The 12,822-nt window shown below is 38.9% G+C and overlaps 1 protein-coding gene across 5 annotated transcripts in view; it reads right to left on the reverse strand.

Moving 5' to 3' along the window:
* Positions 1-12,822, reverse strand: part of LOC121871778 (tuberin-like) — a 286,863-nt gene that overhangs the window by 17,168 nt on the left and 256,873 nt on the right. For all 5 annotated transcript variants that reach the window (XM_042374251.1, XM_042374253.1, XM_042374252.1 and 2 more), the window contains one exon: positions 6,813-7,044. In XM_042374251.1, the coding sequence (XP_042230185.1) occupies positions 6,813-7,044 (232 nt within the window). The remainder of the gene's footprint in view (positions 1-6,812; positions 7,045-12,822) is intronic.

A 12,822-nucleotide genomic window follows, 5' to 3' on the forward strand; every position in this document is an offset into this window, starting at 1 on the left:
CATCTCTTGAAGGGAGGATTGGTGGGGGTGGGGGGGAGGGTTGGGACTGACCGCGGGGTTGGAAGAGGGGGGGAGGCAAGGTGGGGTACTTTGATTGACAGATAGTGTCGTGAAGATTATTTTTTTTTTTATTAACTGAAGATATTTGTTTTAGCTCATAAAATTCATACAAATTACCCGGTCAGAATAAAATTTACATTGCTGGAATTCTTATAATTTGGTGATCATTTTGAATATAAACATCATATATTTTGCATTAAACATACAAATTTTAGATAAAAAATTTTCTCTAGGTAACTATGTTATCTTTTGTGCAAAATATATGACATTTATATTCAAAATATTCCTGGTCTTACAAGGAATCCAGCAATGTCAATTGTATTATCCTAACTTTAGTTTGAGGTATTATTTATTAAAATTTAGTGGTTTTCCCCCCAAAATTTCTCTGAGAGGGAAGAGCCGGCAGTGTAGTGTGAGAGGGGGAGTGAGTTGAGTCCATTATTTGAATAGACATTAACTTGGCGACTGTATTTCTCTATTTCTCTTAAGTATTAATTGTGTGCATGTACCATCATAAAATTAAGATGTTATTTTTACTACAACATAGGTATGTGCCTTCAAAAAGTGGAGTTTGGGGGTCGGGCCGGTTTCTATTGGAATTAATCCCATATGTTCTGTTGTTCACTTAACGCGGATTTCACTTAACACGGGACCCTCTGGGTTCTATTGACCGGGTTAAGTGGGGTACAACTGTATATATATATGTATATGTATGTATATGTATATATATGTATATATATGTATATATATGTATATGTATATATATGTATATGTATATATATGTACATGTATATATATGTACATGTATATATATGTAGGCTACATGTATATATATGTATATGTATATATATGTATATATATGTATGTGTATATATATACTGTATGTATATATATATATATATATATATATATATATATATATATATATATATATATATATATATATATATATATATATATATATATATATATATATATATATATATATATATATTATATATATATATTATATATATATATATTATATATATATATATATTATATATATATATATTATATATATATATTATATATATATATTATATATATATTATATATATATATTATATATATATTATATATTATATATTATATATATATATATACAGTGGGGTATGCTATAACGAACGTAATTGGTTCCAGAACCTCGTTCGTTATAGCATTCGTTCGTTATAGGATTAATCCGTTCCAGGCCCCCAAATACAACCACCTAACACTGAAAAAATTCTGTGGAAAATCTAAAAAATACGGTACTTTATCTTACCTTAGTGTTATTCAGCATGCAGGTACCCCTAAACACTGGCACATCACTATCACTTCCACTGGGAGTCTTGGCTTTAAGGTCCTCAAACAATTGTCTGGCCTTCTCACACATTATAGCTTCACTAATGTTACCACCTGCCATTTCTTTCTCCTTTATCCACACTAAGAGTAAATTTTCCATCTCTTCAATCACATTACACTTTGCTTTGCTAAGTCTAAAGATTCCCTTAGCCACTTGCACAGTTTTTAACTCCTCTTTATTCTTCAAAATCGTACATATAGTCGATTTAGCCATCCCATACTCATCACTAAGTTTCGCAATGCTTCTTCCATTCTCACGTTTCTTTATAATTTCTTTCTTAGTTTCAAGGGTTAGTAGCTTTCTCACTCGCTTTGGACGACTCATTGTTACAATTGTATACTTGTATAACAAAATAGTTATACAAATAACGCGAATTTCCACATCAAAAGATGAAATTTCAACAATAACAGTGGTGCACTGGCTACACAATGAGACAAAGATGGCGCCTGACGCTCTTGTTGTGGGTCGCGGTACAACAATATTAATGCGCCAGGCGAAATAGTCCCATATTCTTCCGCGTTCGTTGTAGGAGTTGCGTTCGTTATAGCATTCTCAATTTTATAAGTAAAACCGTTCGTTATAGGAATATTCGTAGTAGGATCCGTTCGTTATAGCATACCCCGCTGTATACAGTTGTACCCCACTTAACGCGGTCAATAAAACCCAGAGGGTACCGTGTTAAGTGAAATCCGCGTTAAGTGAACAACAGAACATATGGGATTAATTCCAATAGAAACCAGCCCGACCCCCAAACTCCACTTTTTGACGACACATAACTATGTTGTAGTAAAAATTTTATCTTAACTTTATGATGGTATGAAAAAACAAGTAATATAGAAGAGGTTAGGTTAGGAAAAATAAAGGTTAACATAGGAAAAATAAGGGTTAGGTTAGAGAAACTAAAAGTTAGGTGGAACACTTACGGTAGTAGAAGAGATGGGTCGGCATACGGGGATGGAGGCTGGTTCCGAGGCAGAGGGCAGATTACTGGCCCTCAGGTGAATCACCATTACTAGGTGAATCACCATCACTGTCACTTACAGTTGTCAGGGCTTCCCTGACAAATCCCTCAAAGACAACTTCACTGTCACTATCACTGGCTTGGGCTGGCTGTGGTGGGTTGCGGGCGAAGAACTCGGTTATGTTTTTTTGACGGCTGGTGTTTATGTTGTCTTGGTACACCGTGATGTACGGCTCCATAGCCTGCACCAGCCGGGTATGGAAGACTTCATAGCGGTCATCGTCATTGTCGCGGAAAAGGACGGACTTCATTTTCTCTGCAAACTCTATGGCACACTTAATATCACTGTGACTTAAACTGTGTTCTTCGGAGAATGACGCACCTTCTTCCTCCTCTTCACTGACGTGTTCTTCTTCCAACAACTCGTCGGCAGTCACTTCAGGATCTCTGATCACCTCCAGGATGTCTTCGTTGGTGGTCTCGGAGATGCCTTCAGCAGTAATATTGAGCGCAGCTTCTCTGGCAAGGTGCACTGCTACTGCAACAGTCTGAACCTCACCAGTCACAGGTTCACTCCTCCTCTCACCTGGTATGCCATGCAACACATGTCTCCATGCGTGACGAATTGTAGCAATAGTCAGCAGATCCCATGCCTCCACCAAGAAGTCTACAGCTTGTTTAACGTTAAACTTCTTCCAAAATTGTTTGACGAGAAGTTCTTGAGCCGCCACCTCTTGTTCCTTGTCCTCGTCGCTTTTGCTCTCGCTGTCGGTGTCACCCAGCATACGCAACTCATCCTTGGTGTTGGTAGAGTCGTTCAGGAGCTTGAACTTCTTTGCAGAGTACGCAGCTTTCACATTGCAAATCAACTCCAGGTCCATGGGCTGGATTAATGACGTAGTGTTGGGAGGAAGGAAGACCACTTTTACGTTGGGGTGACGATCCATAAGTAGGGGCGAGTGTCCAGGTGCGTTGTCAAGGAGCAACAAAATATTGAATGAAACATTCTGTTGCTCGCAGAATTTCTTCACGTCAGGAACAAAACAGTTGTCAAACCAGAAGAGGGACAGAGAAGAGGACATCCACGCCTTACATGCGGTTAGCCAGTGGACATTAAGCTTGTTCATGTCCATATTCTTGTAGGCGTGCGGCTTGTGGGCTGTGTGAATCACCGATAACTTTGGTTTACATGTACCGGAGGCATTGGTGGTAAACAGGACGGTGATGCGTTTCTTCTGCAACTTCCGACCCCTTACCTTGCTGGCAGACTGGACAACGAAGGTCTTGGAAGGTAGCTTTTTCCAGAAAAGACCAGATTCGTCCATGTTAAACACCTGGTCGTCAGTGTACTGTCCTTCCTCCATAATCTCACGTAAGAACGGAGGAAAATCTCTAGCCGCCACACGGTCAGCACTCGCTTCCTCACCACCAATGTTGATGTTGGTGATCTTATTCCTCTTCTTAAACCTATGCAGCCAACGAGAGGAAGCATTGAAGGGTTTGGGCTCTGCAATTCCCAGCTTACGTGACACTGCTGCGTATAGCTCACGTGCGTACTCCTGCACTGAGCGCGTGTCCACCGCCATGTTGCGTCGCGCCTGACGAATCAAATAATTCACCAGCAAATTTTCCACTTTGGCCAGCACCCTGTTCTGGCAATACCTGACAGATGAAGCACCTGCAGACTTTGTGATTTTCATGTGCTCTTTGATCTTGGCTGCATCCTTCTTAATCGTGCGAATCGTAGATTCGTTAACGCCATGCTGGCGCGCGAGACCAATTTGCCGTGTTCCTTTCTCCAAATCTTGAACAATTTGGTACTTCACCTCGTAGCTTAAGGAACGTCGTGTCTTCTTTGGCTTAGTGCCGCTGGGTCCAGGTAAGGAAAGGTCTCTCTCTGGTGGCGGTGGTGGTCCGGCGGAAGCCATTTTACGGAACAATGGATGCGCGTTTACACGGTGTGGCCTTGAGGGATGAAACTGCCGCGGCTAGGTCAAGCGTCGTCTCCTCCTCCCTCCCTCCCCCGGGTGGTCACGTCATAATACTTTAAGCCAATTACAGCTAGCAGCAGAGGGGGGTAGGGATGCATGGCCAATCACAGTCCGATACGTCATATGACGTCAGTGATAACGCAACAAAGACACACACTGCGCAACCTTACCGCGCCGCTTGCCCAAGCGGAGGGAGGAGGAGGGAGAGGCGAGAGCACAGGCAGGCAGGCGGGCGGGTGGCGCATGGGCAAATCTAAAAATAGCTCTCGAGCCGGACACTCACCGCGTATATGTGGAAAAAATCCGTGTTAAGTGAAAGTTCGCTTCTGGCGAGGCACCGCGTATATGAAAAAAAGCGTTAAGTGAAACCGCGTTAGGCGGGGTAATACTGTGTACATACATACATACATATATATATATATATATATATATATATATATATATATATATATATATATATATATATATATATATATATATATATATATATATATATATATATATATATATATATATACACAGGTTGTACCTCTCTAGTCCAGCAACCTCGGGACCTGACCGGTGCCGGACCATGGAAATTGCCGGACCATGGAAATTCACCCTTTTCCTGGATAGATAGTGACTTGTGCTTATGCCTGGAAGCACTAGCACCACTTTCTCTGCATCATGGTCTCTTTGAAGACATATTGAAGGGTTAAATGTCGTATAGTAGCTTCTCAAATTTCGCGAGTTTTTAATTCTTAACGTATTTTATTGGAACACACGAAAAAATAAATAAATAAAAATTTTGACGGCGGAAACTTGAATTTTGACGGGTTTGAACGGCCCGCCAACGTGCAGACGACGTGCATAATCGTGTAAACAGCGTCATTTCTCTTATGTACAAAAGATTCATTATTGTTTATTACTGAATGTCTTTTTTATTGAACTAATGTTTATGTGTGCAAAATGAGCAATACAATTCATTAATAATACGTAGAATATTAAAACACACGAGGAAATGACACAGCATTGTTTTCGTTGATTACAAAACCAGTGAATGACTGGTTCTACATATAAAACTGAAGAAAATAAGACCTTGGTTGTAGCTGTAGTAAAATTAATATGGTTGTTTTAAGTAATGTTATTTAATGTTAATAAATGGAACAATAGAAGTAGCTAACGATAATGGTAAAGAAAAAGAGAGATCGCATATGTAAGTGCGCATGCGCACACGTGAAAACATATCGTCATTACTTTACATAAGAATATGAAAGCAACACTTATTTACTGTTCATAACCACAAGGAAACAAGAAAACACGAAGTTCCCAAGCACTTTCGTGTAATTCACATCCTCAGGGGTGAGTACAGACTAAGGAGAAATACTTGACAAGGCTAATATATACAGTAGAGGAGAGTGAGATCAAGTCCCTAGGGGACAGCAGGTGTCCACAATGTTTCGGTCATAAGGCAGTGACCCTTACTAATCTTCTTAAAAAAAAAAAAAAAAAAAAAAAAGTTAACCATGCACAGCAGCTGTCCGCAGTCAGGTCATAGGGTAAGATGACCCAACCTTCTCACCTGGTTACAAATCTTCTTAATTACAAAATTATCCAGTTTGTACAAACCATTACTTAAATTCATGTTGACAAATTCGGTATGTTTAATGAGACTGGATTCTATAATGTTCCTACTGACAATTGAATTTCAAGGTAATACTGAGGAGGCATTATCCCAGTTAATGCAATGCTTATTATCTCTCATATGAATGAACAGAGCATTGGATTCCTGGCCTGTCTGCTGGTTCTTGCCCGCTGTCCCATAATAATTCCGTAATAACCCAGATTAATAAGTGATAAGCAAACACATGGTCACAATTGAGGATACGGTGATAAGCCAGATCAGCGATTATCGGGTCCTGTGATTATCGAGGATACATGTACAAAGCCTAATTTGGCTTTTGTTGTCATTGTGGTGCCGTGGTAACACTCCCTGTTCCCACGCAAAGATTCTGGGTTCAAATCCTGACTAGGTGGGTAATGTTGGTATATTGAGGTCTGGATATTTTTGGGCAATTGAGATATATTTATGAATTATGTGGACGATTTTGCTAAATTAGATAAGGTTGAAAAACTGACCGCTGTTTATAGTATACAGTATAAAGCGCATGAGACTGCATTGTTTTGATACTGTAAGCCAATGGAAAACTGTATGATCTAGCCTTGCTCAGGTCCTAAGGTTGCCGGATTAGAGAGGTTCAACTTATATTAACACAATATATGGAGTACCTGTATTATTTTTATATAATTATGTCAGCTTTTACTATTGTAAATAGAAGAGAATTGCTGAAAAAAAAAATATTCATGGAAATTAATGAATTACTCAGACTTGCTTTGTAAATGTAATACGGGAATTACACATAAACCATTCACTGACCTGAAGGAAGAGCATATATCTCAGAGAACCAAAAGAATTCCTTAGGATCTCTTGTTCTGTAGTCTGTTTTCGACCCACGTACAATACACCTATTTTGTGAGTTTCTTGAGGCCGCATAAAGTCCAACACTCTCATTGCCCTCTGCATTTCAGGTTGATGGGTGGGAAGCAGGAGTGGCCGCTCTTTACCTCCACCCAGGCTTCCCTGATAATAGAGCTGAAGGAACACAAAGCTGAAGAAAAAAATCATAATTAGATGGGTATAATCATCAAATTGAGTGCATTACATAAGATTAATTTCATTTTTAGGAGTCACTTAGTTACTGACAGTGAAAGATGACAATTACTTCAGCCACAAATGAAGAAATCATCCCAAAGTCTCATTTTATGAACAATTCCCATAATAGGCAACTTGAGTACAGTCACTAGATATACACACATCAAATCTTGACATTAGAGGCTGGAACTAATAATGATTAATACAGCAGTACACTGAATACCTGGTAAAAATAACACGACCTGACGTTACCTCACCTCACAAGACCTTTAGGTCTGTGACCGTGTGGTGTCTCCCCATATACACACCGTACCCTTTACGACTCTACCCACACCATACTCTCCACCAACACAATTTTTTTATTATGGTTACTAATTAATTAATTAATTAAAAACTATACAGGTACACCACCGATTTTCCGGGAACTGATGGTCCAACACCTCCTTTAGTCTGGAAAAAATTATGAGAGGGCACTTAACTTCCCTCCATCCTAGCCACGGTGAAGGTAGTTTTAGGCTTAAAGTTTTTATCTTATAAAATGTAGCTGACTAGACTTAGCAGTATATAAATTGCATTGCTGGTATCCTTGTAAGATAGTGATTAATATGATCATAAACATAGTTTGCACGAGATAAAATATTTAGTCTAATGTAGTACATTTGAGTATAAAGTGTGTAATACAATAATGTTGCTCAAAATTATGGCTTTTTCACATTTAATTTATATCTAATATTTGTTTAATCATGTTTCTAGCATTCCATGGTGCTTTAGACACACGGGGATGTATCATTAGTGGGTCAGAGATGTATTGTTGAATAATTATTACAGTGGGGTATGCTATAACGAACGGATCCTACTACGAATATTCCTATAATGAATGGTTTTACCTATAAAATTGAGAATGCTATAACGAACGCAACTCCTACAACGAACGCGGAAGAATATGGGACTATTTCGCCTGGCGCATTAATATTGTTGTACCGCGACCCACAACAAGAGCGTCAGGCGCCATCTTTGTCTCATTGTGTAGCCAGTGCACCACTGTTATTGTTGAAATTTCGTCTTTTGATGTGGAAATAGAGTTATTTGTATAAATATTTTGTTATACAAGTGTACAATTGTAACAATGAATCGTCCAAAGCGAGTGAGAAAACTCATAACTCTTGAAACTAAGAAAGAAATCATAAAGAAACGTGAGGATGGAACAAGCATTGCGAAACTTAGTGATGAGTATGGGATGGCTAAATCGACTATATGTACGATTTTAAAGAATAAAGAGGAGTTGAAAACTGTGCAAGTGGCTAAGGGAATCTCTAAACTTAGCAAAGCAAGGTATAATGTGATTGAGGAGACGGAAAATTTACTCTTAGTGTGGATAAAGGAGAAAGAAATGGCAGGTGATAGCATTAGTGAAGCTATAATTTGTGAGAAGGCCAGACAATTGTTTGAGGACCTTAAAGCCAAGACTCCCAGTGCAAGTGATAGTGATGTGCCAGTGTTTAGGGGTACCAAGCGGTGGTTTACTGGTTTCAGAAGGAGAAATAAATTACATAGTGTTGTGAGACATGGTGATGCTGCTAGTACAGATAAGGAAGCAGCTAAGGAACACCATGACATTTTTTTGAATGTGACTAAAGAGGGAGGCTTTGTTTCTCAGCAGGTATTCAACTGTGATGAAACTGGACTTTTTTGGAAAAAAATGCCTCGCCGTACATACATTACCAAGGAGGAAAGTTCTGTCCCTGGCCATAAGCCAATGAAAGACAGGCTTACCCTCCTTCTTTGTGCTGATGCTTCTGGTGACTGCAAAATAAAGCCACTCCTTGTGTACCATGCAGAAAACCCCAGAGCTTTCAAAAACATTAGGAAGACCCGCCTTGGTGTTATATGGCGGTAAAACCCAAAGGCTTGGGTGACCAGGAATTTATTCTCTGAGTGGGTGATTGAGGTGTTTGGACCCAGTGTTCGGGAATACCTCAGGGAGAATAATCTTCCACTGAAAGCTTTGTTGGTGATGGACAATGCACCAGCCCACCCTCCTAATTTGATGGTTGAATTGCCAGAGGAGTTCAACTTCATCACTGTGCACTTCTTGCCACCCAACACAACACCTCTCATCCAGCCCATGGATCAACAGGTAATTTCTAACTTTATGAAGCTGTACACAAAGGCACTGTTTAGAAAATGTTTTGTGTCCACTTCTTCCAGTGATGTTAGTTTGAAGGAATTCTGAAGAGTCACTTCAATATAGCAGATGCTGTTTTTTTAATTACCTCAGCCTGGAAAGAGGTTACTGTGAGGTGTCTTTGTGCTGCTTGGAGGCCATTGTGGCCTGAATGTGTGCTTCAAAGAGACTTTGAAGGCTTCGAAGAGTTAGAAGAAGAGGCTGTTGTTCATGAAATTGTGTCTCTGGGCAATTCCATGGGCCTGGAAGTGGATGATGATGATGTTGAGGAGTTGGTGGAAGAGCACAGTAAGGAACTGTCCACTGAGGAGCTGCTTGAGCTTCACAAAGAACAAAACGAGACACTGAAGCGGAGCTTAACTTCTGAGGAGTCAGGGGAGGATGAGGACAAGGAGGAAAGCCGCATCATTCCAGCCAAAGATCTCAAGGATGCGTTCTTTTGCTGGAACAAACTGTCCAAACTTGCTGAGGATTATCATCCTGATGTTGGTTCTGTGCAAAAGGCCATCTGTGTGTTTAATGACAATGTTATGAACTGCTTTTGGAAGGTCCAGAAATCAAGGTTGAAGCAGCCAACCCTGGATTCCTTCTTTAAAAAGGTAACAATAGAACCTACAGACAAAGTGCCTGTGAGACAGTCACCAAAGAGGGCTAGGAAGGATGACTCCTCTCCTTCCACCTCTTCTCCATAATTCTCTCCCCCCCCTTCCCCTCTGCCTCCTGTCCTGCATGCTGAACAACACTAAGGTAAGATAAAGTACCGTATTTTTTACATTTTCCACATAATTTTTTCAGTGTTAAGTGGTTGTATTTGGGGGCCTGGAACGGATTAATCCTATAACGAATGAGGTTCTAGAACCAATTAGATTTGTTATAGCATACCCCACTGTACCTGACCTAGGTTGGTCCGGCAAACGGAGAATCCATCAAGGTTTTGGAATCAAGGGTGCCAGAAAATCGGTGGTGGACTTGTATTATTTTAGTTTGCATGTAACAAGAAATTTTTTTTGTTTTTCAATTGTATTGGAGTAAAAGTATTAGAAATCCATACCGTATATCACGGCCTATAAGGCGGCGGGGTGCATAAGACGCCCCCCCCCAAATTTCCATTTAAAAAGTAGCTTTTGAGCTCTATTTGCTGTATAAGACCAGTACCCCAAATGTGACACTTACCCACTGACTCAGTAGTCCTTTACCAACCATCCTTGATTTTTTAAAATAAGGCCAATTCACTTCAAGTAATGTCATCAAATTATACCCGCTGGTGTAGTGTAAACACTAGTGACGTCACTGAAGCGTGGTGGGAGTGTTCCCTCGTCTCGGTGGTGTGACTATTTATACAACATGTGGTTCAACAGCAACCACCGTATTCTAATTGTGATGTTTCATTAGGATTTGAGTGAAAAAGGTTACCAGTATGTACTTACTACATACATTTATTACACAAATATATATATATATATATATATATATATATATATATATATATATATATATATATACTGAATATACTATGTACAAAAAATGAATGTTCAATGAATTATTTATGGTGCATTAGGGTACTGGCCACTTCTGATGGGCTATAAATAGCCTTCTTTATCTCCCCTCCATCTCACCCTGAGCCAGACGGAAGGGTCTTGGTAAATAACATGTTTGCTTATTTTCCATTTACTTTAAATAGATTTACCGAATTATTTGTTTTATTTATTTATTTATAATATACTGTAATATATTAAACACACTGTAATTATTTTCTTTAATTTATAAACTGTTTTGCGACAAAGGAATGTTCTCCAGTAGTGTTTCATTAGGATTTGAGTGAAAAAATATTACGTACTTACACAATTGTTCCTCTTACTTTGACAACACAACATACATACAGTATATTATTTCTCAGTTTTGATCTTTTTTTTTAATTTTTGTATTTATTTATAGTTAGTTACTTAAAATAAGGCCAATTCACTTCAAGTAATGGCATCAAATATTACCAGCTGGTGTAGTGTAAACACTAGTGACGTCACTTGAGCGTCTGTAATTAACCGTCGATAGTTTCAAGAATTAATGCACTTTTCCTTTCTTGTCTCCTCACTGGCAAATGGGGGGGGCGTGGGGAGGGGTGTGTGATGATAGCTGTGTTTATTACAGGGGTATAAATCTCTTTTACGGTATGTTAGACAGGTTTATAATACATTTTTATTATTTTAATATACCGGTAATCTTAATTTGAATCCAGCTTGCCAAACGTAAGTTTCAGTATAAAATAATTAGTGGTAAGACCTTGTGAGTGGCTTACGATGTTTTCATCACCACTCTTGACACACTAAACCACAATATTTAAGAGGTAAGAATTTTAAACTTGGTGGTTTAGACGACCCCCTAACTTTGGGCAGATTTTTTTAATGTTCAAATTTCGTCTTATAGGCCGTGATATACGGTACTTAAAAAAAGTACAAAAAAAATTTGAGTAATTTTTAAAAAGTAAATACAGTGAGTTCTGTTTTAACGTGTGTTTTGACAACACGAATTGGCTCTAATGCGATTTATGAATAGAGGAACGATATTTGTAAAACACGAACGCTTGTTTGCTGTAACGCGATTTTTGCTTACTATTTCTCCAATTTTGTGGTATTAACTGTGAATATGGTAAAGAAGAATATCTCTAAGAAGTGTTCTGGTGATCGCGTTCCCGGTGATGATCGTAAAAGAAAGACTATAACACTTGAAGAGAAGCTCGATGTTATCAACCTCAAAATCACCCTTCTCCCCCATCAAGTTATATTCATATTTTCTCAAGGTAAAGTGTTACATTTACTGTATGATTTCATTATTAGATATGAATGTAACATTTATTTAGACTGTGCTATCCTTTGTGTTAGGCTAACTACTAAATTTTTTCGATTTTGAGTAATCTGCACCGAACCCTATTTTCTCCATAAGCCGTTATTTCTATTGCGCGAATTTCTATAACACGATGTTTTACAAGAACACAACTATCGCGTTGTAGCAGAACTGACTGCACCCAAAAATGTTACTCGAGTTCAGTACTGAAGTAAATTTATTTCGTTATTTTACAACTCTGATCCCCAGGCAACCAAAGCAGGGTGGATGTAGCAGTGCTTTTTGCTCCGATAGCATCCCACAGGGCGAGAGGCAGCTGTTTTCACCACAGCATCACCATGCATATTTCCCTACTCCCCCACATGGGCTGGAATCCAGTAAAAACTCACTTTCTGGCCCTGACATTGGATAAGAAACAGCCACTGTAAAATATCTACAAGTAAGGGAAGTAGCGATGTGACACAAGCAAAGTCCAGGAGAGCACTGCAAAAATCTCTATAAATTTCAAATTCACTATGAGGTTGGGTAAAAATAATCTTGAGGGCAAGTAAAATACCTGAAAGCTTTGCCTTAAAAATAGATGCTATAATGAGGAGACTACTGTCCTGATATAAGTCAGGAAATACTACCCCAAAACCCACCCCTACATTTGATTTAAGAGCCATCAGTGTAAACAGGGACAGTATATATTTTAATACTAAGTAAGATAAT

The sequence above is a fragment of the Homarus americanus genome, unplaced genomic scaffold (assembly GCF_018991925.1).
Source record: "Homarus americanus isolate GMGI-L3 unplaced genomic scaffold, GMGI_Hamer_2.0 scaffold39675, whole genome shotgun sequence".
NCBI classification, from domain to species: Eukaryota; Metazoa; Arthropoda; class Malacostraca; order Decapoda; family Nephropidae; genus Homarus; species Homarus americanus.